The sequence below is a fragment of the Leptonotus elevatus genome, chromosome 3, assembly GCF_054856555.1.
Source record: "Leptonotus elevatus isolate MCC_2025b chromosome 3, RoL_Lele_1.0, whole genome shotgun sequence".
NCBI classification, from domain to species: domain Eukaryota; kingdom Metazoa; phylum Chordata; class Actinopteri; order Syngnathiformes; family Syngnathidae; genus Leptonotus; species Leptonotus elevatus.
Window position 1 is genome coordinate 5,668,400 of NC_141241.1, and position 27,493 is coordinate 5,695,892.

The window sequence follows — 27,493 nt, forward strand, 5'->3', positions numbered from 1 at the left end:
ATGGCGGCTGGCTCTCGTCGGCAGCTAATGAGATGCCAAGATGCTCTTTGCAAATCAAGTACCAAAGAGATAATAATGACAGCATGACTCGAGTACTGCGAACGGTAGGAAAGCAATCATTCCATATTGAGGCTAAAAGAGGAATATTTATTCAAAAATGTCAATTTGACTGTAGCATCAGTGAAAACAAAACTGTAGTGTCCATAAAAGTATCGCAAATGTCAACATGTGTCATCTTTAGCGCCATCTAGTGGTGAACTAATAAGTCATTCATAAAAATAAAAAAAACGATTGATGTCAATAAATTATAAAAAAAAAAAAAATGTTCTATCACATCAACGCATATTTTGTTATAAAATCCTAGGTCGAGTAATCACTAATTATATTACATAGATGGTGTCGGTCCTAACAGGAGACTGACATGTTTCGCCGCCATCTTGCTGCTATGGCTAGCTAAGGACAATTTCGCGAACGTAGTTAGCCCTGGTGATGCCCACGATTCGGACTCCCGTCGCTTATCACCTTCTGCTTTGCTCTCACAAGCTTTTACTAACTTTTTTTTTCTTCTTTCTAGCCCTCTCCCGCTAGCCGCCCTTGTTAGCCGCTCCCGCTAGCCGCCCTTGTTAGCTGCTCCGGCTAAATCCAGTTCACACCAGCTGCCCAGTTGCCGAGATGCTCGTTCGCTCACGCAAAATTAGTGGTAGGCTTTTCAAAGTATTTTGAAATGCACGCGCTTTGGCTGCATTCTATCACATAGCGACATCTACTGGTGAACTTGTACACTGTCCCTTTAAGTGTAAGCGACTCTGAATGTAATTGTTTAAAAAGAAGATTATTAGTGACCTTTTGCTGTCAAACCCAACTTCAACCTTTCTGTAAGTTATGTTTCTCTGTCAGAGGTTTTTGAATGATAGCTGAGCTATCAGTAATTGTTTTTGCTGAACCCACACCGTCACCTGCAACAGTAGCAGAATTAGGTAGGGGGCGGGGGGAGAAAACACCCACGTAGAGTTTTTTGTTCTCAAACCTTGACAACATCAGTCGTGATCTGTTCAGAAAAGGTAATAAATATAAAGACGAAATCCGTCTCCTGCATGCTTAAGACGTTTCCCTCTTCCAATACACCTGATTGAAATGATCAGCTCATCAGCAAGCTCTAACAATCTTGATCATTCGATTCAAGTGTGTTGGAGGAGGGAAACATCTAAAGCATGCAGGAGAGGGGACTTCATATTTATATTTATTACCTTTTCTGAACAGATCACAAATGATGTCAAGATTTAAGAATAAAAAACTATACGTGGGTGTTTTCTCCTCGCCTTTTTCCCCCCCTAATTCTGCCACTGCTGCACGTGACTGTGTGGGTTCAGCAAAACAATTACCGATAGCCCCGCCTCGAGGACCTGAGTTGGTGACCCCTGACATACAGTTGCATGTCATTTTCTTCTTTCTCCAGAGTGAGAGCCATGTGAAAAGATTGATTGTATTTGAATTCACGTTGCTTTCTTTGAAAACGGAATCCTGTGGGAACTTGTTAGTGATATTTTCTGAGAGAAAAGTGAAACCAGATATAAGTCTGCCTATTTATGTGTGACGTCGATGAACATGAGATTGTAGCGCAGCAGTAGCAGTAAATTATAATTCTGCTCTCGTTTGATTTGAAAAATTCCCCTTTCAGCCTTTGTCTTGCTTATTATTATTATTATTATTTTATTTTTTTTAACTACAAAACTATAACAGCAGATGAATATGCTGTATATGTTCCCAACCCCCTTTTCGGTGGTGTCTGCCATCTTGATTCTGGGACCTCCAGTCTATATTTGGTACAGATGTTCCGGTACACTATTCCATGCCTTTCCCTGCCAGCATCTTACACACCTTGCTGTGATTGAGGTCGGTCAAGCCACAAGCGATGATCATTTAATATTGAAGACAAAATATCCTTTTCATGCACAAACTAAAGTAAAAAGTCATTTGCACTTTGACATCAATCAAAATAAATTGTTGGCTAAAACAATTTCAGTGGGTTTATTTTTCTTGTACACGTCTGAATTTTCAGGAAATGCCATTCAGAACTTCTCTGCTTTGTCTCCGAATGCCCTTTCAAATAGGAAATCATCATCACAGCTGGCATATTAAGCACAAGCTGGTTGGAGGGTGAACAAATGCAAATTCTTCAATCCATTCTTTTTCATTTGCTAGTTTTCACCATTTTCACCATTTTACCACGAAAAAAAATAAATAAAAAATATACGCTCTCTAGAACGGGAAGCCATTCACTGAATGCCAGTGAATCTGATCTCGACCTCTGAAACGATTATGACATCGATTTATCTGTTGGGACGATCCACAGATGGTGCAAATTAGTAAGGCAGAGGGTCGAGGGTGGCAGAGTGAGGTCAGGAGAGATGACCTGGCCCTCAACACTGTCACTTAGGAAACTGAAGAAACTTAGACGTATGCGCGTGAAGCTGCTCGTGCGGCGGCAAAATTGCACACAGATTGCTGCGGCAGATGTTGGTGAAGCTAACAGAAGGAAAAGCGCTGTTAAGTGCCCTAATGCCGCCATTGTAACACACAAACAGAACAGGGGAAGCAATGAAAGCAAGATGTGTGAAGGTAATGCTAATAACATGGATACTGATCCATTTTTATGGTTGCGTTTAGGGTCATGGCCAAAGTCAAGAAAAATAACGCATAAATATTACACGCGATCATTTGAGATTGGAAATACTATTGACAAAGATCCGGTCGGCAGATATTTTTCATTTTTATGCAAATGTCATATTCTGCCAATCTTGTTGCCGGTTCGTTGCATATACTGTCAGGTTTTTTTTCAATTCACTTTTCCAGACTTCTCTTTGGGCAACTCAGAGGTTGTGGGTTCAATCCTCATCCCTGTACCAGGGTCAAACGTATCCTTACTTACGGAGTCGCTGATGCTACGCCGTCGAAGCGCTTTGAATGTCTTAATTAAATAAGTGGAAAAGCACTAGACAAGTAAAATTCAATTTTTCAATAATTTGTTAGATTTGAGGCGCTTTGCTAAAACTTTCGCAAAATATCCACCTCCAGCTAGCACGGTCCTTCTCAAATAAGGGGCGTGTCACCTGGGGGGACGTGGTATGATGCCAAGGGGGGGTGCATATGTCCGCAGGGTACATGATTTTTTTGGGGGTGTAATTGCACATCCACTACAGTAGGCGGCAGTGGCGCTCTTACTGTCAAAGAGTGTGAAAGGAGTATAAGCTTCACAGAAGCGTACTTACAGCAATTTTATAGTAGGAAAATGATCCTATTTTTAGTCATGGGAGGGGCCACAAATAGCTGAGAGGATTCAGAAATGAGGCAGAAATTAGCAACATTTCTTCTCAACAGATCAGTTCATCACTTCCTTCTGATTTTTTATCAAAACTTCAAAGCAAAAACCAACACGTCAAGCGACGAATCCCACCTGATTGATATGCTTCAGCTTGTCTATGATTTGATGGATCCCCGAGTCGGCCGTTTTCACTTTGACCTCGGGGTTCGCAGCTTGAGCCTTGACGCCATTCCCCACCACGCGCAGAGTGTAGCTGTGAACACACAAGAAAACGTTGACTTGACAAGTCTGACAACATAAATGAAGCAATCATTGCCGACCCTCTTTGGCTATCAATATTAATAAAAGTCTTTCATATTCAGAAGGCGCCGCACACAAGCGATGACGTAATCCAATTGCCGTTACATCCTGGGGGGCTAAACAGGGATTTGCACTGCGAAAGAATCATGATTCACTTTTTTTTTTATTATTATTTTTTTTTTTATTATTATTATTATTATTATTATTATTATTTATTTATTTTATTTATTTTTTTTAAAGAATCATGATTCACTTGCACAATGCGTTTCACTGCTATTCCGTAGCTGTGCGTTCCGTACGGGTTGAGCTCCTCTTTATGATCACACTTGAATGTAAATCCGTTAAACCACAGTACAGTGAGTACGCCTCGCCGATGATGTACACCTTGCCGTTTCTATATGCTACATTAATCCTTATTTGAAAGCAGTTCAATACTGTTATTGCTTGGTAATAAGACTTCAGTTCACACCCCCCCCCCCCCCCCCCCCCAGGTCTCCGTCTTTCCAGCTGAGATAACGAGAACATCGGTCGCTGGCGAAAATGAGCGCAATCTACACACATCTCATGCCGGCATGTTTCGTAAAATGCAATGAGTAGATCAAGGGAGAGCTGTTGTACGTACAGATCTGATGAAAATACAAAAGCAGCAAAGACAAAAAATCTGCGGTGAGTTCGTAAGCCGCGAACAAACGAGAGTGATTTGAAGCCAGTTGGGGTCAAGAGAAGACTACATGAATAAATAAAGCACAGGAAGCAAGGTGTCTGATTTATTTAAAAGAAAATATGGCTGGTAGAAATTCAAATTCTGTCATAATGTCTGGGTTGTTTGGATGTATTTTTGATGTTCCTTTCTAACTCACTGGCCGGAGCTTTCAGAAGGAAGAGTTTATTTTAACAAATGCATCTGGGAAAGAGCTGAGAAAAATGTTGACTGACACACTCCTTAAAATGAGGCACAGATGCATTACATAGACGCTATAAAATAACGGCATAACATGTGGGCTAATTCTTAATGCCATATTTTTGCGTTACCTCGTAAATAAACTCCAAATGGTAACACTCCAATCACATTATTTCGAATACATTGCTGTGGTGTAAAAAGAAAAAATCATACACTGTAAAGGATTTTTCTGATCTTGAAAGATTGTTTATCCGTTACAGAGCCTACGCACAAAGATATTTGCGGCATGAACACTTTTGGTGGCGCTGTGTGTGGTGTGCTCTGATAATCCAACACAAAACACCACGCACGCAAAGATTCTGTCCACCAAGCGACATCCGAGGCAGAAATCTCACATGATTACAAGATCTCTCAAAAATAAAAGAAAAAGAAAAGAGACCCGTGTTTGCCGAGTGTTTCTGAAAAAGACGTTGAAAAATGGCAAAACCGTCAAGAAAAGACTTGCTTTGGAAAACCCCCTTTTATATAAAAACAAATATTTAATTTTTTATTTTTTATAATGATTGGGCTGTTTTTGACCCGATTTTTGTCCCTTCCCGATCAAAGACATCAAATGCCAAACTATCTTATGTCTTATAAGATTGCACAATACAATTATCCTTCTGTCTGAGATGTGCTGAGAGTGAATTTCCCCCAGTAATAAACTCCGAAATAGATCGAGGTGTGTAGGAAAAGCCAACAATTCTCGAGTCATCGGACTGTAACGTGAATAAAATATAGTTCATCAAAGAAGAGACCTTGTGACTGACGAACAAGGAAGCAGCCATGTCGAAAAAGAAACATCACAATCCTTTCTGTAAGTTTCCAGAGAGGGTTTGACTCTGCCAAGGTTGTCTTCAGTCACCAATTTTGGACAGAATTTCTCGGCATTGGCAGGGTCCATTTGGACGACCTCAGTATTACATCTCTGCTTTTTGCAGATGATGAGATACTGTTGGTTTCATGAAGCGGTTGGGATGAAAATCATCATCATTCGAGCGTCCTCTCCAGGTCGGAGATGAGATCCTGCCCCAAGAGGAAGAGTTCACGTATCTGAGGATCCTTGTTCACGCGAGTGACAGAAGAATGGAGCAAGAGACGAACAGTAATGTGGAGTCTTTATCAGTCTGTCTTGGACAAAGTGGCTGGGGAGAGGAACGTATGAAACCCCAACCCTAGATAAGCGGAAGAAGATGGATGGCTGGATGTCGTACTCAATGTCTTTTTTTGTGTCTAAAATATGACCTGACATTTCCCGATTAACCCGCCCGACAGAATTTGTTTAATCACTGAACACAACTGCTTGTGCAAAACCCTGATAAGTAACTCTTATTAGGTCAGAGTTCAGTCGTTTTTTCTTTTCTTTTTTAAGCAATTTCCAAGGTTGTTAATCTCGTATGTTGCTTCCAGTTGTCCGGAAATATAATCCTATGCAACAAAGTCACCTTTTTTAACCTTGATTACAGTTTATCTATTTAGTGTGCCGTGATGCAACCCAGAATCTGGAGGGAGGAAACGTTTATTTTGATGATGGTTTCACACTACGAAAATAATCGACACTTTAGTATTTTCAATATGCAAAAAGTGCATGCATGCACACACTAACACACACAGTGCACTTTTCGAGAAAGACGGAGATGGCATCATGGAGTGCTTTAATGTGGATTGTTTCTTTTTTTTTAAAGAAAAGCTTAAGCAGGGTCGCTACTCCGCGTTGAGAAGAACCAGTTGAGGTGGCTCGGGCATCTGGTTCGGATGCCTCCTGGACGCCTCCCTGGAGAGGTGTTCCGGGCATGTCCCACCAGCGGGAGGCCCCAGGGGACGACCCAGGACACGCTGGAGAGACTACGTCTTTTTCGGCTGGCCTGGGAACGCCTTGGGATCCCGTCGGAGGAGCTGGCTGAAGTGGCTGGGGGAGAGGGAAGTCTGGGCTTCCCTGCTAAAGCTGCTGCCCCCGCGACCCGACCCCGGATAAGCGGTAGATGATGGATGGACTTTTCAAGAAAGACGGAGATGGCATCATGAAGTGCTTTAATGTGGATTATTTCTTTTTTTTAAAGAAAAGCTCTAGAATTTTTTTTTCTTTCTTTTTTTTGGGTAATTTTATTTTTAATACACAGTTTGTTAGTGAAACAGATGGTTTCGGATTCCATTGTAGTCTTTGTAAACAAAATCTCCCAGAAATCAGACGATGACCAGCATTCCAGAACAAACACCATCTTCTTTAAAAGTGGATTTTTGAATAGCTATTACTTTTGCTGAATGAGTAAAGGCTAATAACGAATAGCAATTAATTTGGAGTAATAAATTGTGATTCTATTGTACTCAATTATGGTTAGTAATTGGTTGTAGAATGCAAACAGAAATGTGAGGTAAACTCTACCCAATAGCCAAAGTAAATAAGTATTTAATTAATGTAATATTTAACAAATATATATCATTTAAATGTACCCATTTAAAGTGGCAGCAAATTGTTACTCTACATTTATTGGGTAAAGTTTTCTTTTACAGTGCAAAGTATGTTTAATTTGACTTTTTGGCCTTCCAAAACTGACTATGCTCCATAGTCCAAATACGTTGAATTGAACGTTGTCAGTTTTGTTGTCACCTAAAAACGTTTCTCTCCCTTTTAGGCATCCAAGCGTTGATGGCGAACCAGTCTACTGTCTCCAAACAGTCTACGACCTCTTGTTTTCTAATTTTTTCTGAGTGATGCCTCATCAAAATGTAATGGAGAGAGAGGAGTTCCGTGCCTCGGGAGATGGACGAGTTATAAAATGCACAGTCTTCATGGTTGGCTGAGTGAGAAACAAAGCAGGCCTGCGGTTAGCAGAGCAGAAGGTGATACCTGCCTTCCGCTTGTCGCCGCGGTGACCGCAGCGCTCGAGCTCAGTCCCGAGCAGAGGCTGGTGGCAACGATAGTTCACTTCCATAGTGGGAAGGGAAGGAAATTCTTCATGCACAACTGTAGAACATGTGCACTTCAGTGTATAATATCAGCCATGGGGCCCCAGTGTGAGAACAAGTTATCATTTCCTTATGACAGTTATAAGGAAATAACTCAAATGAAAACTAACAATCTTAAGTAAGATGTCATTTCTTAAATTTAACCAAAATGCGCTTATTTTGCTTCGACAAGTTATTTTGACTTAAAATGAGATTGACAGACATTGCTTATTTTAAGATACTTATTACTTAATTATCTTATTTGAGTCCGTTTTAAGTACTGTGAGGCTTAAAACAAGCATTTGCCACATTTTAAGATGACAACTAACCAACATCAAAGGCCCTGAATGTGGGTTTCATAAATGTAATTGTCTTATTTTAAGATTTTGCATAATCTAGTAATAAGATCAATTGAAAATTACAAGTATGAAAACAATCAGACAAAAGTACTATATAGCTAAAGTGGTTTGTTTCGTTATATTTACTAAGCTAATTTTTTCCTTGATCCAGTAACGGCTCAGTGGTCTCGTGGTAGAACCTCGGACTTGGAGGTTGTGGGTTCAATTGCTGGCTGGGTCATATCAAAGACAATAAAAACGGGACCTGTTACCTCCCTGCTTGACACTCAGGTTAAGTTATCCATGCATTAAAAAAAATACTTATGTATTTAAAAAATATATATATATTTATTAAAGCTTAAAAAAAAGTCAACATTACTTGTTTTTTGTCTAAAAATACTATTTTCAAGACCGCTGTGGATGATATGGGCCTAGTATTATATTCTCATTTTTCAAAATCTTACAGGTAAATTTAGGTAAAATTTTCTTGTTCTTTTGGCACATAATTTTGCTTATCTGAAGTAATCATTTTATTACTATATATTTTTTCTTTTTTTTTGCAATGTGTGTTTCTTCATGTTTTGTTTGACGTTAACAGCATTTCATGAAGTACCCAACAAGGAATAACTACTTTTATAAATACAGCAACCTCCTATTTAATTTGGAGTGGCATGGCTCAGGTGATAGACTCCCAAAATGACGATTATTGATTTAATGCTGAGCCCTTCCTTGTGACCATGTCAAAGTGTCTTTGAGCAAGATACTGAACCCCAAGTTGCTCCTAATGTGTCATCAATAGTTTGAATGAGGAGCCAGTGTTAAAAGCACTTTTGAGTACCTTAAAAGGTAGAAAAGCGCTATACAAGTGAAAGGCCATTTGTGTGTTTGGACCGGCCTGTGAGGAAAGACGTGTCAGTTTGGTAAAAGCGCTCTTATTTTCTGTCCTCTCGAGGGAATCCTTATTAAGGCAACTCGCTCGTGCATCACACCGAAAACAAGCCGTAGCGGAGTACATCAATTAATTTATATTCTGTGGAGTGAAAAATTCTCTCGATATTAAAGCCATTCCACACGCATGTTGATTCTATTTATGCATGACTTGGAAATTAAATAAGGTTATTTAACTGATAACATTTTGAAAGTTACATTACAAGGTTTGATCATTCAATGTGTATACCATATAAAGAACTGTGAAGCTTTAATGACAGCAAGCGACAACACAGATAACACAACAACACTGACTGAATCTTCTGGCAAAGATTGATCCCCTAACACCCTGACTGGCATGTTTGTTCCAATTACACAAAAGCCCTAAGCCTTAAAGTCGTATTTGCTTGTGCTAGCGCATCAACATGGAATTTTCCAGGCAGAGTTGTTTCAGTAAAGTACTGGCGGGAATTAATAGGATCTGTGAAATGGTCAGCCGGTAATTGCGCTTTTGTGACAGGAATCTGTCATTACTGAGTTGTCAGAGCTCAGTCATATTACTGGGATGGATTAATTACAGATAAACAGTAACAAAGGTGGCTAAATGCAATATAGTATATGGGTGAAGCAAACTTTTTTTTTTTTTTATTAGAACTTCAAAGCTGATGACATTTGAAAAAATGTCCAAAACTAGCCATAAAGTGTCCAAAAAAGGAAGAAAACTGGCAGAATATTAGTATGTCTATATAATTTCCAAAAATGTCAGAAATTTTGCAGAAAGGCAGAGAAGTCTAAATGTGTGAAAATATGAAGAACGGCACCCAAAAAAATTACGGAAAAAAAAATCTGAAAATGAATCTCAAAGTATTATTTATTTGGCCTAAAATAACTCATTTGACAGTACAGGTTGCTAAGACGTGGGCAAGCTAAAAAATGTGGTACACAGATCTCCAAATCACCTCACCCTCCACACATCCATTATTATAGCGGCGTAAAGCAGTAAAAGAAGTGTTATATTATATCGATAATTTGCCTGCAATGGTGAGTGGCTCCATGTGCAAATGGACTACTGCATCATGCAAGTGGTTAATGCCAACCAGATATCAGACGCCGTCAAAATTGCAATGGAACTTTTATAACGGCTCTTAAATACTGGAGTTTTATGGAAGGTAATAAGGACAAATGGAAAAGTTGGCTATCTAGGAGGTACAATGGCCTCATAAAACCAGATGGTCACAGACAGAGGGATTTTTTTTTATTTTTTTTTAAAGATGTTAATGTCCCATAAGGGCAATAATGTCCAGGATTAAGCAGATGTGGTAAGAGCAAGGGCAGACAATAAAAGACTAATCAGTGATTTCATGACACAAGTCATCAACACGCAAGCATTAGAAGTTGCACTATTTTCTTTACACTGCGGGACATACTTGTCCAATGTTCATCCACTGGAAAGTTTCATTTCAGAATGCAGAAAAGAAATATCCTTCTGAATCCCATGTAGTAATACTTTTGGTCTCAATCCAGAGCAGATTATGCAAACTGTCATTCTGATGACAAACATCCCCCCCCGGCATGAAATTTAAGAGGCTTAGACATCTTTGCCATCTTCAATCATTGACCAAGCTCATCCAAATTTCAACACCTGCCTCACGGAGATGCAAAGGCAAACATTGAGAGGCTGATTATGAATTTGTGGGGAGTTCTGTAAATACACAACGAAACTTGATAAACACTACTCTCAAATAGTGGTGCCAAAAAAAAAAAGGTTGGGATGAAAGTCAACACTTGAGCAATAATTGAGCTTTTTTTTTTGCACAGTGGAATTGTTTTTGATTTTAGTGCAAGAAGAAGCACAAATAGATTGTAATGAGTTTTCTACACCGCTTGTCACTGCATAACTTATTTATCAGCGTGTTGTGAAATCAGGATGACATCAAACGAATGTTCTATTGGTAAAATGCCCAAAATAACACTTTAATTTTTTTTTAAATATAAACATACATTAAACCTTGGGAATTATATCTACTAGTATGTAAGTGGGAGGAGCACGTGTCATGGTAAACCCCGCTATATTTGTGCACAACACATCGAAGCGTTAAATTCAACTGTTAAGAAGTCAATGAAGCACAGCGAGACAGTTTATGAACGCCTTCAACTTTGTTACTTCGTTCTTGGCCAGCGGCATACAAAAGTAGTTTGGCCACTTGCACGCTGGCAGAGACGAAATACCCAGGTTAGCTAAGCGCTAGCGAGCAGAAATCCATTCGCTACGTGGGCACTCCCTCACAAGCCTTCGCCGCTCAGTGAGATACTGAGCGGCCGGTACAAGTTTGAACCGTGAGAATATATCCACTTGAAACCTCCGGTGGTTGGAATATATCCCACTGGGTCATTGCGGGGCTTTACATGTTGCAACGAGAAGCGGTAGCCACAAGCTAGCTGGCGAGCTAACATGCTTCTTTCAGCTCCTCGCTTGGGAATTTAAATAACGTCAGCAAGCTTTTCTGTATAAGTGTATATTGTGGCATATAAGGAAAACGCATAGCTAGCATAGCATAGCATAGAAGCCATAGCTAGCTAGCTAGCCAACTGCACACTGTATTGGGGGGAAATGGGCCTAGTAAAAATCATTTTGTTACTCTTGATTGTAAAGGACAACCACTGATTAGAACAAAGGCGCTTTTTAAGCCACGCCCCCAAAATAATCAAGAGCACAGAATGGTGAAAACATACCAAGTTAAATCAGCCAAGAATTGAACCCAGAATCTTAGAAATGTGAGGCCAGTCAACCACTCTTGCACTGTGCGGCCAACAATTGGAATAAATTAATAATATTTATTTGTATTTGCATGCAATTTATATTTTCATTATATATCATATTTATTTAATTTATTGACATGAAATCTGCAAATGTGACAAAATCTGGTCAGAATGTTTCTGCAACATTTGAATCCATAAAGGTTACCTTCCTGTGTGCTCATATTTGGTAGGGAGTAACTTCACACTCAATTCCAGATGAACTAACAGAGTGCTAAAAGCCATGTCATGGTTTTTACACTTTTTATTTTGCAGGGGAAACAGTCTTGTCATCATCGTGTAATCTTTCTGCCCGACAGAATCTAAGTGATGGGAATACTTCCAGTAGTTGAATGTAAGCACTTTTACACCGCAGCGGCAGATTGCTGCTTGGTGACATGCACATTCAGTGATTATGAAAATTAATCCAGGAGATGGATGTGACTGGATTCTTGGATTTCAAATTCGTAAGAGGCTGGCGACACAAGTACTATAAGTTATTTTCTGAGAAGCGACATACTGTATTATAGCTACGGAGAAAAAAAAAAAAAAACAGGGCTTCAGTTCAACCAGCTATGAAATGTGCTCAAAGCGTTGGAGAACAGTTCCCTGAGAGTGCATTTAACTACAAACATTAAAGTAAAGGTTAACAGGGATGTATGATTGTTGGTTAGCATGCAAGGTGTGATTACATACATCAATTTGAAGTTTACAGTTAACAGCTGCAACACGTGACCAAGTATGTCGTTTTTTTTGTCCCGCTCAGCTCTAATTATTTTCGCACAGCTGGCAGAAACAAGGAGCCACATCTGTTAGTCTCCAGTTGCATAAACTGTTCCTGAATCTCCGAGAAGACGCTGCAGAGTCATAACAAGTAAACAAAAGGGACCAAAATTCCGTCTAATCACCCTCTGTGAGACTGTTTGTACATATTTGTTCACTTCCTCGGTGCTCTTGTCGCTTCAGCATTACAGCAACTGGAAGACTAAAATGTTTCTGCTTGTAAAAACAACCTCCAAATCGCAAGATTTCTTTACGCTGTTATTTCTATAATCTTAAGTGCAAGTGGTTTATAGATCAATCTTGTATATAAGGGCACTATTATTAGTAAGATGTGGGGGAATTATTTTTTTTTTTTTAGCGGAGTACTGGTTATATAGCAAAATCCAAACATCAGCATCAACAGCACAATTCTACCCAATCAAAATCTCATGAAATACTCTTGAGGTTCTCGCGTGACTTGATGAAAGATGGCAGCTTTGACCTCCAAAATATTTCGGGCACTACACTTTGGAGTGCCTATCTATCTATTACATGGTCTAACAAACACCGGTTTGAACCGGAATGTGTTTTGGTTTGTTTGTTTTTTGTTTAAAAGATGCAAGTGCATCGAATCGGACCAAATCGAATCGTTCCACTTTGAAATATATCTAGATGTGTATCGAATCGCATTTTATTGGAGAGATATACCTTAGCAGTAAATGGAGCATTTACAGTACCCGTAATAATTGTAATAAAATAATTGTATTGTACAAATAGTATAGTATTGGAGTAATCCAAAAGTAATTCAAAGTGATCCATTTACATTACTTTAATACTATGGTACTTTGATTATGCTACTAATAGTGATGTCAAAGTTAAAGCATTAACTCATTGATTAATCACAAAAAATTATTCCATTAATTATGTATTGACGCAGATTAATCACACAATTAATTTTGACCACAGATGATCCTTTAGCTCGACAGTAGATGTTACGTTAAAAGGTAGCACAGGTTGTGTTTGAGCAATAAACATAACTACATGCTTTAAAGTAAAGCATTTAATATTTGCGTATGACATTCTGAATTTTTGTTCATGTCAAACTACTGGGGTCATTTTTTCCCCATTTTTAACTCATTCACTGCCATTGACGGCTATAGACGTCAAAAATTCATTTGAAGTATTTATATTAGTTTAACATTTTTCCCACTTTTGTTAACAAGAGTATGGAAACCTAGAAAATAAATTATTGAACATTTAGAACAGATATAAAATTTGTGATTAATCGTGAGTTAACTAGTGAAGTCATGCGATTGATTGACGGCCCTAATTTTTAATAATCTTGTCTTTTTTTCTTTTTTTAATTGCGTCAGGCGAATTAATCGCATGACTTCAATAGTTAACTCACGATTAATCACCTTAACTTAATATCTGTTCTTAATGTACTACAAAAAAAATTTAAGTTTTCATACTTTTGTTAACAAAAGTGGAAAAAAAATGTGAAACTAATAGAAATAGTTCAAATGAATTTTTGACGCCTATAGCCGTCAATGGCAGTGAATGAGTTAATTATGCAAGTAATTAACTGATTAGAAAAAGGAGGATGAGCGTGTGCAGTGGATGCAAAACATGTTGAAGATGTTCGCATAACATTAAATGTCGAAATATTTAACACATAACAGGTACGCTTAAAAAATGTTGATAAAAAGCCTTTTTAATTAAGCGATTAATTCAAAATTCAGATTTTTCAAAATTACGAATAAACTACATTTTAAAACAGGTAACTAGTAACAGTATGATAATATATTTTTAAACTAACAATCCCTACACAATTCAAGTTATTAAATGGCGATGATGGATCGACTTCATGTTTTGGTATCAAATGCAACGATGCTACCTGAGTTTGATGTTCAATTCGACTACAAGGAGATTTTAGAGACCGGGTACGCTTTTTGGTGGTGATTGTTTGGCTCCCCAACAAAACCAAGTAAATGGCAGTGCACAGTGAAATGCATTCAATACAGCAGCAATGTTTAACATTTTGGTGTCATGTTATATCAGCAATCTTTGACAGCGGGAGAATGTAAAAAAGCACTTGGTCTGAATTTTATAGCTGACTGATCCCGTCGCCTCTCCCTTCATTTTTTGATGGGCTTTACGCTCCCACACTGCATCTCCCTTTCTTTGTGTAGCCAATTGTATTAAGAGTGCAAGGGTAAAAGAGCCCTTACATCTATTTATATTCACCAAAACACTATCTACAGTATTCTGTTTGGGCTCAGCGCTCTACGGCTGAATTTGAAACCATTTCACAAAGACAGATCGCAGAGTTTGTGCTTCTGCACGCACACTCTTTCACTTGAAATCACATTGATCCCCCATTAACACAAGTTACGATACACGTCCTTGATAAGGATACTTTTTTTTTTGCAGCGAAAAGGAAGCCAACTTCTTTCTGTCAAACAGAGCAACTGCAAAGACGAAAATAATTTATGAGAGGAATATTGCGCATTCTCCTCCATCACGACTTCTCATTACAAGAAACACTTAACAACGCTGCGTGCTCTTTACGCACTTCGAAAAACACCAACACCCTCGTAAATACCGCCGCAAGCCCTCAGGGGGGGAATGTCTGCCAACGGTCGGATAGGTAAATTGATGTGGTGAGTTTGTGGATAATAAGCCTAGCCATGAAGTTGTGCGTCTGTAGTTCAGGTCAAGTCCTTCTTTTGAGGAGCATCATTTAGGCTTGAGGAATCAAAATGCTACCGTTTCTGACTTCAGCTAGCTGTGATTCTTGAAAGATGGTCTTACTTTATCATTTCCGATTCATATGCATTTCTCTTGTTACACACACAAAGACTGTTTGAAAATCGTCATAAAATAACACAATTTGTAGGGATGGGCAAGTACAGTGGGTGGGTTGCCCTCTTGTGGCCGTTTTTACGATCGGGAACTAGAAATTAGAATAGAAAGATGGCACGAGATTCATGCAATTTGAGGGAAAATGCTATATTAGGATACAGTGTATGGGTCATTGACGGATATGTTTGTCCGATATGTCCATTTGACCAATTATCATGTGGTGCGGACAAAATGAAATAACCAAGTTAGGACTTTTATTTTTATATACATTTAAAGACTATGTAAAAAGTTACTCTTTAAGTAACTGGTATGTAGCGTTCATATTTGGACATCAAAATAATACATATTAATGATTGTTGTCCAACAGATACATATTTTCAATTTTAGTTGTATGGCTAACTAGCTTGTTTTGTTGAGATGGCTAACTGTTAGCCTCATAACTTTAATGTAAGTTATGACCAAAAAGCGTTGCCCTATATTATAGATGTCCTAAATTGAAGATATTATAATTGCAGATGATTGTAAATAATAATAAAGAAAAAATATTGTATGTGTTTTAATCATAAATTAACCGTGCTGGATCTGCTAAAATCCTTATCCGTCAATGACCCATATAGGTCCTTCTTTAAAATGATCTGTCAATGTTTTTCAGGGAAATTTTATAAATCCAAACTTTCAGTGGTATCGGTACATCCACAATCATTTGTATATAATCAGCACAAAATGTAACATAAAAAGCACGCTTATAAGGCCAATTTGTTTTCAAAGGCAAAAGATGATGGAAAATGGACTTTGTATTGTTTGTATACAAGCGGTTGGGGTCTCCGGAGTGGCTGCCTGCCCATCAAGTGTGAAATTAAACGACCAATTCCAGTAATCCGCCTATTTCTGAAAATGCGTCTGTAAGCAAGCTGTTCCGCACTTGCGCACCACAGTTAAAAAACAGCCGGGCTAATTAGCATAATAAGACCCACCAAGTCACCACCTTTGTTCAGATTGAGCTTCCTCAATAGCCTTTTTTTTTTTACGTGTAGGATGTTTTTATAAAAGTATTGATTTACTCCACTAGAGGCCATAGAATATTCTACTATAACTACGAGCTACAAGATCCGGCTTATTTAGCACATTACTACGAGTCAAGTTCAAGTATTTGAATTTTACCTTTTCGTTTCAACAACTTACCTCAAAGAGTCACCTTTGAACATGTGAACATATGTTAACAATTGAAAACATGTGTGAAAATGTTCTATGCAATTATATTACAATAAGCAATAACAAAATGGCTGAAAGCTAAATTTTTTTTACAGTGTAAATGCACACTTTACCGGAGAAGCATCAGCGAGTTTCTTCAGCGGCATGCACCGACAATAGCGGTAAATGTCACACTTGTGCATGTTTACGTTCTCTCGCAGGAAAAAAAAAGAAGGATTTTTCAATGTTAAAGCCAAAATATGTCGTTTTAATCTGTTGTTGTTTTTTTTAATTCAAAACCATATTTCAAATACTTGACTATGAAAGAAACTGCTACAGCGATACAAAAAAAAGCTGACGGCCTGATCTTCACTATAAACATGTTGATAGAGACGTCGAAATATGTCATAAAACTAAAACCACATGCCCCCGCGCAATTTTCTCAAACGTCAGAGTGACAAATGCCGCACTCAACAAACTAATTCTGCCTGGCTCATTTCTGACTGAAACGGGTTTCCAGGCCTCGGCAGCCAAGCGGAAGCGCGCATCTTCGCGACCTCTTCACACTTCTTCAGCTTGTGTCAACAACACTGTGGCTGCGTTAGCCATTCATATGTTGCTCCAGATGGTGTCATCGCTCTTCTTTAGCTCCGCCGCTGACATGATTCATGGCGCTCTGTGTCTTGATTTAGGATCCTTTTCTTGTGTCTTATAGCCCACAGCAGAATGGCTCTTTCACAAAGATACCCCCTCGAGGTAGCGACCCTGGGCTGTCTCAAGAAGGGGGACTGGGCGAAGCACCTCATACACACGCACAACGGGTGAAAAAAAAAAAAAAGGAGCTCTGTCTCTTTTGCTAAGTTACCCTGAAGCAAGGCACTTTACAGTAATATGGACAGACGAAAGTAACACTAAAGGGAATTTCTTTTCAGGTGGACAGTTATAAAGGTGTTGGCATCAAACTCATCCAACCATGCTGCCCGGATAGTTCTTGTTTTGTGCACCGGTGCACAGTCATGCTGTTTTGTTCCCACAAAGTTGGAAGTTTACAATTGTCTAAAATGTGTTGGTAAATTGCTTTCATATCTTTTGGGATTGTCCTTCAGTGGCAGCCTTTTTTTTATTTTATTATTATCTCAATATAGGTAAAGAGATCATATGTAGGACTATTGTTTTAGCAAGCAAGAATGACATTGCTGGGTGAAAAGAGACTTATATTGTAAAAAGAAAAAAGAAAAGAACACAAAAAAAATCCCCAACATTGTTTTCTTTTTTTGTACATAACAGCAGTGATAAAGAAATTGGTTTGTCATTTTATTTTAAATGTCTCGTCTATAGAATTAGCTAAGATCATAATTACAGTATATATACAGTTCAAATGGTACCGGTAACATCAACGTCAATGCACATAAATGACTTCAAATCATAACAATACTTAATACTCAGGCACTTGCTAATGCACGAACACATTGTAAAATTTAATCAAGTCAATATGCGGAGGAACGCAAACGTGTTACGTTCCTCTTCATCTGGCCATCTGTGTAAGTCTTAAGCCTGCGTTGCCAAAACATGCCTAAATTAAATTAAACTGCACTAAAAAACTAACCACCAGAGGGTGCCGGAACTGCAAAAATTGAAATCAACCGGGCCTTTATAACAGATGTGCTGCTTTTAATATTGTCACGTGACGACGATGATTATTATTGTGGCAGATTTAATATTGTGATATCCCGATATTACCGTTATTGTTACATCCCTAATTAAAATGGGTATATTTGATGAAAACTGGTCCGAACGGCTTATCTTTCTTTTAATTATTAGATGCTGATTTTGTATAAAAATGCATCCCTACGGAAAGCTTACATTCAAACTTCATCAAGAAGAGCAAAATTAATTTTATGAGCACATTGATCTACAAAGATGAACTCACTATTGGTTGAAAAATTTACACTATTTTAAGTTTTTTTAAATGGCAAGAAAAAAAAATTATATCCGAATTTACATTTAGAATTGCTGTCGATAAATTTGATCATTCAGTAGTCGAATAATCAACTAATTTTGACGTCGCTAAAACAATCCACTCAAATTGTCATTTACACTTTTGCAGCAACGCCACAGCAGTTTACGAAAGATATTGCGGCTAAAATATGATTATTTATTGCCCCCCTTATCCATCCCATTAAAATTTGCGTCATAATTTTCCTTGCAAGGAGCCATTTTATCTGGCGTCCAAATTCACCAAATTCACTTCTGCCCTGTAGGTCTCCAATCGCCCTGTCAGAGTGGACTATAACGGAACACTGTGTACACCACTTCCTAATCTCTGCCAGTAAATTACCTCAGGATCTGATACAGGCTGCCAACTCACTGCAACATCTCGGCAGAAAAAGCAAGAGAGTGAGAGGCAGCAGCAACAACAAAAAATGTCGAGATTTGTCCAAAAAAAAGAGGCAAGAAGCCCCGTGGAGACGAAGCGCTTGCGCTGATCTCAAAGGTCATCTGATGTTATCTAAAGATCTTCCTCAGTCACCAACGCTTTGCCTTTTACACCGGCTGGGGTCAAGCACCTGTCAGTCACAGCTCCCATAACCTGCAGCTACAACACAGCAAACATCCCAGCTGCACTTACTAATTATGCTGAAAAAGGATTTCTTGATTTTCTATGAGCACACAAAATTACACCATTACTCTCTAATTGGACACAATATGTTAAAGGTGGGTTGTAATGTATAGAGATTAGAGTATTGCATTGCTATTTTCATGGATTTAGCGAATGTTTTTATGCCTTCGTGGGGATTTATTTTTGGTGTATTTATCTGCCATAATTTGTACGGCAGTCTGTGAAAATAATGCCTACATTAAACTGGTCCATGGTGCAAAAGACTCCACGTTGAGAGGAACAATCTGAGGTGGCTCGGGAATCTGGTTCGGATGCCGCCTAGACGCCTCCATGGGGAGGAGTTCTGGGCATGTCCCACCGGTGGGAGGCCCCGAGGAAGACCCAGGACCCGTCTCTCGGCTGGCCTAGGAACGCCTTGGGATTCTGCCGGAGGAGATGGACGAAGCGGCTGGGGAGAGGGAAGTTTGGGCTTCCCTGCTAAAGTTGAAAATTGATGGATGGCTGGATGGATGAAATTAAAGGAAATTTTTACTCTGATTTTAGGTTGTTTTATTAGTATAAAATGCATTCAGAGTTATTTCACTAGTTTTCATTAACTATAACAACCTAGGTGTAAGCTACTCCCACTTTGCTGGGATGGACTGACGCTCAACCTTTGAACCTTAACTCATTCAAACACAAAAACGTGTAAACACGTTTTTAAAAAAAAAAATACTTTATCTCAGTCCCAAAAACGTATTAACACGTTGTTGTTTTTCATGTTTTTTTTATGCAAGAGCATACAGAAGGCTTCGATGCAGCTTCTGACATGAAGAGGTGGGCTTAAAGCAATGGTAGTTATTACAAAAAATTACCAGCAGGTGGCAGCAGAGTATAAGAGATCAGCCAGGGCCATGTTGCAACAAGCTCTTTTTGACAGTGTTTTCACCAGGAATGTAAATATTGATTCAACTTAGCTATTTGCTAATGCTAATTGCTGCAAAACGGAAACAGATACAAATATACTTTTGTCAAAATCTAGTAAAACAGCCAGAAGGAAAAGCGCAAAATAGCTGGGTGGTAAAAAAAAAATTCATTTTTTTCACCGCAGTGCCATCTGCTGGACCTGGTAGGTCACTTCCCCGCCAGCATCACAAAGTCGCCATTGCCTCAGACAGAGTTGGGCTCTGAAGTCTTGCTTAACCTGACTGAGTCATCTGGAGCAGGCAGCCACTTTCGTGGCAGCATTGCAGGGGACAGCTCCAACGTGGTGGAACGAAGCAGATGGCGAACGTACCGCGGCGCTCACGCACATCATCATCACCTTCATTAGCTGAAGGTGACATAAGACATCATCTGGGACACGCGCACAACAGGGGGCATCGCGAGTCGGGTCGTTTGCTTTTTCTTTCCTTTTATCGCAGCGCAGTTCAAGGTTGTTGACGGCTGCATATCGAATAATCGCGCGTCACGTCCTCATGCACACAAACACCTATTACGGGCACCTCCCCCTCAAGCTCCACCCCCACACACCCTCCCAACATTAAGGTAGATAAGGCCTTGCAGGAGGGAGTCAATGAGCACGGGCCAGTGGGCAGAGATGCATGTTTGCGTTAACTTCCTCCCTGGACTCGGCTCGTTTATCTTGGCTGTCAGGTAAAGGGCAGTCACAGAGAAGGTGAAACTTTTTTTTTTTTCTTCCAGAGACCAGCGTGGTCCCCATAGAAACGACATGACAACATTGCAGTGATGAGGAGCAAATTCCGGTCACAGGGCATCCAGAAGAATGCCAGATTGTTGCAGTTGATGTTTGTGTTTTTAGGTCCCAAAAAAATGAAAGTGACGTTTGGGTTTGTTTTGGGAGCATCGCAGCGTGGGAGGTGAGATTAATGAGAGCATATTAAACACTTCGCTTTCAGTTAGGTCGGGAGCTAAAAGGTAGATTTCAGGCATTTGCAAATCTCTGACAAAGGCAGCTTGAACCTCTACTTACTCACTAGTTGGGTTTCCATCCACCCATTTTTGTTCCAATTTCTAAGATATGTGAATAAAACTGAATGGTAATGCTAGAAATTAAAAAAAAAAAAAAAGGGGCCCAACATTTGCAAAAAAGTTTTTAAGCTTGGAGGGGGCTGGATTTTGAAGCGTATCGAAAAAAGGAAAAATACGGATATTACGTCACGCGTACGTTTGTAGTCACAAAGCAATGGCGGACGATAAAGTAAGGTACGTTTGTGAGGACGACGAAACAGAATTATTTTTGGAATTAATTAAAGAATTGAATATTAATGCAATTTTAACAGCAAAGAAACGCTACAGTTTCCTGTTTTTCTTCTTCTTCTTTTAAATTACTGCTGGATCCCATCTCTAAGGTGTATACTGCCACCTACAGCGACGGAGTCCCCTCTCAATAATTGCAAAAATAAGAACAGATGGAAACGGGCAGAAGCCGCATGTCCGTTTTGTGCATTTTCAGTAAATTCGCTTAAAAAAAAATTTGAAAAAATTGGATGGAAACCTGACTACTGATCCAAAAGAAAATATGTAAGATAAGAATCTGTCTTTCATTCGCTGAAATGAATCAATAACAGCACACTGACAAGCATAAATGTTGACTTCAAAAGTCGTCACTAAAAGTCATTTGACCTTCCAACGCATCCCGAATACTCTCCAGGCTTAAAGTCCATAAAGCTGAGACAAATTGCACAAGTAATGAATATTTAACGACGACCACATTTTTCACTCAGTATAAGTAAATGTGAAGCATGTTTAGTTAACAAATGAGCTGCAAATCAGAGGAACACAAGGTTCCTCGCGCCTTGTCAAAAGCCTGCAGCCGCGTGATAAGCCAAAGACAATGATACAAAGATACAAGAGTCTTTGTTCCCTGCAATACTCCGGAGAGAAGGGAATTTTTTTTTCGTCTCTTCCGGAGTACATCTCAACATGGACGTCGTAAAATCAATATGAAATGCCGTGCCCTTGACAAGACGGCGCGCGGCTCGAAAGAACGTACGCGCCGCCAGAACTGTTGCAGGAAATTGTTGAATTCAACACTTTGCATTGAGCTTTCAATCTGTATTCATTCCAATAAAAGAGGACAATGCACTCTCCACGTGTCAACAGAAAAAGTAAGACGACAATTTTTCAAGCAGTTACTACGGAATCATTGTTTTGCTTGTAAAAACGTATTCACTACAGTGTTATGAAGGAGAACTGTTGCTTGTTTATTTGTAAATAGTTTATTTGCATTAGTGGTGTCAGGCGATTAAAAATTTTAATCGGAATTAATCGCATGACTTCAAGAGTTAACTCATGATTAATCGCAAATTTTATATCTGTACAATAAAATGTTTTATAAAGTTTTCATACTCTTGTTAAAAGCAACCTCGACTGTGATGACAAGTTTGCTCTATATGATTTATTTGGTTGCTACTAACCTAACTATAAAATTAATTTTTCATAAATAATTTCTAGTTCTAGTAGAAACTTTTTTGGGGATTTATGCCACCATTGTTATTTATGTTGCAACGCATTCAGTGCAGCTGGCTCTCTGCTGGGCAATGTGAAATTCCTTTAAAGAAAGCAAGGTAAGCCTCGTAACGTTCCTAAAGAAACAACATGCGATCGGGAGAGTCACCCTCCCCCACGCCGTGCTCTCGTCATTCACCGGACGCATTCAAGAGTTTTTATCGCCCCCTTTAGAACATTGCTCGGCAGAGAGCCAGCCGCCATTCTACGTCACTACGCACTGAATGCGCTGCGATGGCGGGAAAAATAAACAATGTATGTATTAAATGTATTAAACTGGAAATGATTTTTGAAAAATGAATCTCATGGTTATGTTAGTAACAACCAAATAAATTATATAGAGCAAACTTGTCTTTACAGTCGGGGTTCCTTTTAACATAAAAGTGGATGAAAAAAAGTTAAACTAGTAGAAATATGGCTGCATCTTTTTGTCATCGATACAGTAATTTCCTAATAATTCATAAAATGAAATTAAAAAGATGTACTGTATTGTAAAAAACGAGTGTGATTTGTGTTGAGGTCATTTTTCTGCCACGAGATGGCATAATTGCCATTTGTTTAGTATATGCTGTGGGCCATTTAGAAATGGATTGCGGCCCACAAATGGCCCCCGGGCCAAAGTTTCTACACCACTGCCTTATATGGTTAAAACAATATGAAACTACGTATTACACTATGAGCCATAAAGTACAACAAATTAAACTAAAAGGTGAGAATCAAGCTTTGTAAACAATTATCTACCACTCGCAGAGCCTTTTTCTCACAGTTGCCCTTTTTTTATTTTTATTTTTTTTTTTTTTACACCTCTTCCAATATGATTTATATGAGAGGAAAAGGGGAAGAGGGGTCCACGAAGACCGAAGAGAATGCGCGTGCAGGCAAATGTGTGGGTGTGCCCTGACAGCTCATCAGTTGGACAATGAGGCAACCTGGCTGGGTGGCAACATGCTCCAGATGCGAGCGGCAAGCTTCCAGCTCCCGTGTGCGCGTGTTTGTGTGTGTCTTTGATGGGGGACATTCATGTTTGATAGTGTAATGGCTTGAAAAAAATGAATGATTAGTAAAAGACACGTGCACCAGCTCATGCCAAGCGATATCTGCGCATGATTGGAAATGCGTCGCTCCCAACCACACGTGCACACACAAAGAGGGGCTTATGAAGTCCATCTCGTCAGCCAGCCAGAGGTCTTGATTCTGTCACTTGGGATGATCGTCAGGATGTGGCACTCAGGCCAAGTGCGCCGTCTAAGCCCAAGCAGGATATAAGGTCATGTTGGAGTGCAACTCTAGCCAAGCGGCACCCGGCTCTCTCAAGTGCTCCAGCGGTTTTGTGGTTATCTCCAGTGGCCAGCTGCCGTGATTGAGGAGATCCTCGAGAATGTCCCCTTTCTCGCCTCCTTCCTCTACGTCTCATCTTTCGACACATGCGCATTTGTCTCTGTTCGTGTCGCGAATTGAGATCAGCGCGACAAATGTGCCCATATAGGAACATTATCAAATGACGCCAAAGAGGTTATCCTCAGTGGAGGTACTGAACCCCGCCAGATTCGCCAAACCCTTCTTTATTAAAAAATAAAATAAGATTTTTTATTTTTTTCCAAATTCAAGACATCGGTATAGGGTATACTAGGGACCGAAAAGGAAAGTAAACAAATACTTTGTTACTGTACTTAAGTAGTTTTTTTCAGTACTTTTATTTCCTTTCTTCACCTTGAAATCAGAAAGTGTTGTGTTGTAGAATTGCTCAACTTGGCATTGCAAATCACGCAGTTAAGACGCTTGACTCCCATCACTTCAACTCAACTCAATATTTTTTTTTATATTTTATTTCCAAATTCAAGACATTCTACTGGCGAAGAGGATTAACAGGTAGAGTAGCCTTTTCGTCGAATCGGGCTCTTTTCACCTTGAATTCAGCAAGTGTTGTGTCCGGCATGTATTTAAAGGCAAGTTGACTCTCATCACTCATCTCAATTCTATATTTATAGAGCACTTTAAAACAACTGCTGCTGTTTTCTTAAGATGGAACCCAAGGGCAGCAGATAGAATTAAAACAACAGAGGCCCCAGAATGGAACCCTGTGGAACGCCATACGTTCCGTTAATTCAACATGTTAAATCATATAGCAAATATTCGTCTTTCTTTCACTTTCTTTTTTTTTTGCTCGACATAGTTAGTATGAAGCAGGGGGTGTCAAACATACGGCACGCGGGCCGGATCAGGCCCACAAAAGGGTTTTATCCGACCCGTGAAATTATTTTGTAAAGTAAAATTGTAATGTCGAACCAATTAATCAGCCAGCCACAATCAAAACATATAAATTTGTAATTTCACAAGCAATTCTCAGATGAGCAATGCAACTTGTGGAAGTCATTATTTTACACACAACCTAAATTTACTGTTTGTTTAAAAAAAATTGTTCCATTTGCATTCGTGTTATTTTTTGGAACAATAAATTTAAGTTTGAGCCCGGCAATATAGGGCTAGCCCTGGAAATAGCAAATATCTGCATATAATTGACGCCAATTGCATGATTTTACCGATCCGGCCCACTTGGTAATATAATTTCCTCCATGTGGCCCCTGAGCTAATATGGGTTTGACACCCCTGGTATGAAGGGATTACGGTAAAAAAATCATTTGAGTCAGGTGTGTGTCTTTACCGCCGTCAAACCACCTCACCCGACTCACCGAACCCCGGGCGTTTGATTGAACCCAGTTAAGAACCACTGGGTTATGCATTTGTTTGTTCGTGGGATTCGTTTATACACACACACAATGACTTTTCCAAAATGTGGGGGCCTGGATTAAAGAAAAACTCATTAAATCCTGACTTTTTCAGTATTTTAAAGATTTCAGGCTTATGTAGGAAGAAGGTATCTAGGCAACAAATCTTGTAGTAATCCAAATTAGCGTTGTTCAAATCAACCCTAGCAACGAGTTAAAAACCTTGATTGCAACACAACATCGCATCCTATGAACAGGAGTCATGAACAACACAGTAAGACAGGAACTCAGAGGAAAAATCTCAGCTTCAGTTAAATCGACATTTTTGAACAGCTTGCAAGCCCTGAGAGCTACCTGGAATTCTATATCACGTTTATTGCGTGGTGTTCCTCCGTGCGGCGCGAGGAGACGTCTACGCGTGAGAGTGACTGAGAGGACAGCTATACATAATATATTTGACAGCATATGTTTAAAAGGTTGTTCTTCCTCAGTTCAAAATTAGGCCAGTCCGTCATTGCAAAAACAAATGGCAGCCGAGGAGATGGCGAGACTTGGACATGTCTCGCTTGGATTTCATCTGCAGTCTGTCAGCGTCAATGACAGCACAGATAAGAACAAGCATACCACAGCGTACATCATCAAAATTGATGCACAAGGAGCGGGGCTAAGTAGCAGCAATCTGTTCCTGTTGTTGTATGCACGCTAAAGGACACAGCGCCATCTGCTGGCCAGGGTGACTTACAGCAGGACAAAAATCAGGCCTGAAGGGAAAAAGCCTTTTAGATTTACATTTACACTGCAAAAAAAGCATGTCCAGGAGGGTTATTAATATTTGAAGGCTTCATATTGATATGTGACGGCGCTCAAACAAAGATAACCAGCTGCGATGTGTATTTGAGGCGACCAATCTGAAAGGAACAGTCATTTTTATTCCAACAACCTCAACGTCGGAGATCACCTAAGCTCTAAACGCTGCTTCAGGGGGTTCCTATTAGCATGGCTTATGGACTGTCATTTCAGTTACGCAACGGCAAATCACCAGAGCTTCACATTGAGCAGCGGGTTGAGAATAAAAACGTATGACAAATTCAGCCGAGTGGAATGAAAAAGGATGGAATAAAGCAGCCCGAGTTGTGAAGAGGCAGCACTACAGTGGCTCTTATTAGCATGTGATTACCCTCTTCGGGATTTCCCAGACAGCAAAGACAGATGAAAGGTCAAAGGTGAGCGCTTAGACAACCACTCCAGCATGCAGCACAGCTTATTAGAAGAGAGGCCACGCTGAAGATGTGCCCGCTAGCCATCAAGCATCATTTAGACAGATGCCAAAAGGATGCATCCCTCCTCGTGCTAAATTCCAGCATGCAAGGTCAGCTGCCTTATTACGGTAAGAAAAAAATATGTTGTACCCCAATTAGAATAAGGAACTTTGAGAATATAAACATGCCGACTCGCACCTTGGTGCACGGCGGCGGCTGGCGAAATAGGCCACATAAATCGAGTCGAAAGCAGCAGAGATCATCATGAATAAAACATCGGACTTCTTTCTTAACATACTTGTTGAGCTTTTTTTAGCCAAGAAATTACTTTCTCCACCGGCAGAGGAAATGGGGGGGACAAATCGAAAAAAAACACTTTTGTCTGCTCGTGGTCTCAAATGTTAGGATCAGACTTTAGCAGGAATTAGCAAGTAAATGTGGGGCATGTGTGAGTTCTTTTCCCAGGACGGAAGCTACTTTATCTTTGTCACTCCAGAGGGGAAAAAATAGTAGGTGGCTGTATTTATTTTTCTTTGCCACTATAATTGCCATGTGAGTGAGAGTGTGTACTCACAAAAAGGAGGCGGCTCATGGCCGACAGCCATTCCTCCCGTGTGTGTGTGCGCGCGCGCGCGTGTGTGTGTGTGTGTGTTTTGTATCCATGACGGACGGTTAAAGCATGTGGGAATGTGTTAACCTTTCTGACGAGGCGAGGACAGCCTCCTCTCTTTCCAAAGGCTGAGAGTTGTTCTATTTTTGAAATTCTCTCTGCCTGTTTAGTTCATTCAAACACGTTCACTGGTCTTTCAAAGGGGTTGAAAATTAGGTAATGATTTTCACCATTTAAAAGTGTGATCCTTTTTCCATTTCTTTGCTTTTAGATTGGTGGTACAGCTCAATGAAAACCCATTCTGATGTCATTCTTAAAACAACGCTTAGGCATAATGTTTTGCTGTGCACAAATTTTTATGGATGGATGGATGCAACATCT

At 39.6% G+C, this 27,493-nt stretch overlaps 1 protein-coding gene across 1 annotated transcript in view; it reads right to left on the bottom strand.

Moving 5' to 3' along the window:
- The window catches only part of gpc5a (glypican 5a), a 95,197-nt gene that overhangs the window by 40,439 nt on the left and 27,265 nt on the right, over positions 1–27,493 (bottom strand). The window contains exon 7 of the mRNA XM_086070486.1: positions 3,455–3,575. Coding sequence (XP_085926612.1) covers positions 3,455–3,575 — 121 coding nt within the window. The remainder of the gene's footprint in view (positions 1–3,454; positions 3,576–27,493) is intronic.